Source organism: Poecilia reticulata, linkage group LG2 (assembly GCF_000633615.1).
Source record: "Poecilia reticulata strain Guanapo linkage group LG2, Guppy_female_1.0+MT, whole genome shotgun sequence".
Taxonomy (NCBI): domain Eukaryota; kingdom Metazoa; phylum Chordata; class Actinopteri; order Cyprinodontiformes; family Poeciliidae; genus Poecilia; species Poecilia reticulata.
This window is the reverse complement of record NC_024332.1, coordinates 16,176,994-16,179,080: the sequence shown is the minus strand read 5'-3', so window position 1 is coordinate 16,179,080 and position 2,087 is coordinate 16,176,994. Positions and strand designations below refer to the sequence as shown.

The 2,087-nt window shown below is 52.0% G+C and overlaps 1 protein-coding gene and 1 long non-coding RNA gene across 2 annotated transcripts in view; both read left to right on the top strand.

Annotated features, from left to right (window-relative positions):
* Positions 1–2,087, top strand: part of LOC103479141 (uncharacterized) — a 55,325-nt gene that overhangs the window by 3,191 nt on the left and 50,047 nt on the right. The gene's annotated exons all lie outside the window — the stretch shown is intronic.
* On the top strand, positions 7–1,678 carry zic2a (zic family member 2 (odd-paired homolog, Drosophila), a). The gene has a single exon (XM_008435513.2). The coding sequence runs from the start codon at positions 647–649 to the stop codon at positions 1,661–1,663; it is 1,017 nt and encodes a 338-aa protein (XP_008433735.1). The 5' UTR covers positions 7–646; the 3' UTR covers positions 1,664–1,678.

Below are 2,087 nucleotides of genomic sequence, written 5' to 3'. Positions count from 1 at the left end.
TCGCCAAAGCTCTACCTGCCATTGGAGGGGCACCTGGGATTGATGAGGCGCGGTGGCCAATGAGACTGCGCGGAAGGAGAGAACGGGCTCCAGTTAAAGGGGGCGGAAGAGGAGGTAGAGCCAGTCCACGGAGAAACAGGGACCCTCCGCCGATAAAGCGCTCACTCCGAGCCAGAGACATAAATCCGTGCCCAAACTGGACCGCGGTGAATGTTTTTTTTTCCTTTTCTTTTTTTTTTTTTTAAATTCTTGAGATGCTTCAACCACTCTCGCTCGGCGTGCGCAGAAGACGTCTAATAAGATAATTGTTTTGATCGAACAAGTAATTTTCTTCTTCTTCTTAGTTTCACTAAAGCACAGCCAGGAGGAGAGGACACAAGGGAATCCTTCACTTTCGTTTGGATTTTTCGATCCCATGTAAATTAGATTTTTTTTCCCCCCCTTGTTAGTTAAATTGAAATCTTTTAGTTATGCGCGGAGAAGCGCTTTTGATTCACGCCTGATATGGTGTTTCCAAAGCTGGAAGTTGCATCGTTGCGTGTCAACATTTGATCTTTTTTCCCCCCCTTCTTTCTTCTTACTGTAATTTAAAAAAAAGAAGACATCTGCGCTGGTTTCGTAAAGTAAATTAAATTTAGAAAAAAAAATGTTACTTGATGCTGGCCACCAGTTCCCCGGACTGGGAGTGGGTACGTTCGCCAGGCATCACTCTGCGAGCGAGATGCAGGACAGAGACTTGAGTTTGGCGCAAAACAGCTTTGTAGACTCCGCACACATGGGTGCGTTCAAGCTGAACCACGATCTCTCCCCGGGACAGAGCTCTGCCTTCACCACCCAGGCGCCGGGCTAYCCCGCTGCGGCTCTGGGGGCCCACGCCGCCCATGTCACGTCGTACGCGAGCTCCCCTTTCAACTCCACCAGGGACTTTCTCTTTCGCAGCCGCGGCTTCGGAGAATCCTCTCCGGCGAGCGGCCAGCACGCTATTTTTGGCCCCACGGCGGGGTCCCTTCATCACTCCCACACAGACACTCAGAGCCACATACTCTTCCCCGGGATCCACGACCAGCACGGCTCCCACGGCTCCCCGAACGTCCTGAACGGCCAGATGAGGCTCGGACTGCCGGGTGAAGTTTTCGGGCGCTCCGAGCAGTACCACCAGGTCTCCAGCCCGAGGACCGACCCGTACTCGGCCGCGCAGCTCCACAACCAGTACGGCTCCATGAATATGAACATGGGCATGAACATGGCAGCCCACCACCACCATCACCCCGGTGCCTTTTTCCGCTACATGAGGCAGCAGTGCATCAAGCAGGAGCTCATCTGCAAGTGGATCGACCCGGAGCAGCTGAGCAACCCCAAGAAGTGCTGCAACAAAACTTTCAGCACCATGCACGAGCTGGTCACGCACGTCTCCGTGGAGCACGTCGGCGGGCCGGAGCAGACCAACCACATCTGCTTTTGGGAGGACTGCTCCCGGGAGAGCAAGCCGTTCAAGGCGAAATACAAACTGGTGAACCACATTCGAGTGCACACGGGGGAGAAGCCCTTCCCGTGCCCCTTCCCCGGCTGCGGCAAGGTCTTCGCCCGCTCGGAAAACTTGAAGATCCACAAGAGAACGCACACAGGTAGGCCCCTAATTTTAACCACGGCGCGGTGGGGGTGAGGGGGAAGAGGGGGGGTGATCTTAGATTTAAAAATAGAGCCTCCCGGAATTACCTGTAAATTGATTTAGACAATTAGGATTTGTGTAATTGTTATTGGCCAGCGTGTGCTGTTATTTTTCCATGTCATCMTAACCGCGTCTTGTCCACAGAAACTCACAATAGAATCTGATTAAGAGCGAGTATTTTACGGCTACTAAAGTAGATCGTAGTCGTGGTTACAWAGTAGATTTGGAACCGAAGCGGCTATCATTCATTTTTAACCATTAAACGTGCTCTCTTTGGACTCCTTTATAACTATTCTATCGGATGTTAAAGCAGGTCCCCCCCCTCTCTCTCTCTCTCCCCCGGGTCTCACCTAATGCTTCCGAACTGGTGCTGTTTACTTTTTATTTAACGTCCAGTAGAAATGGGTCAGAGAGAACA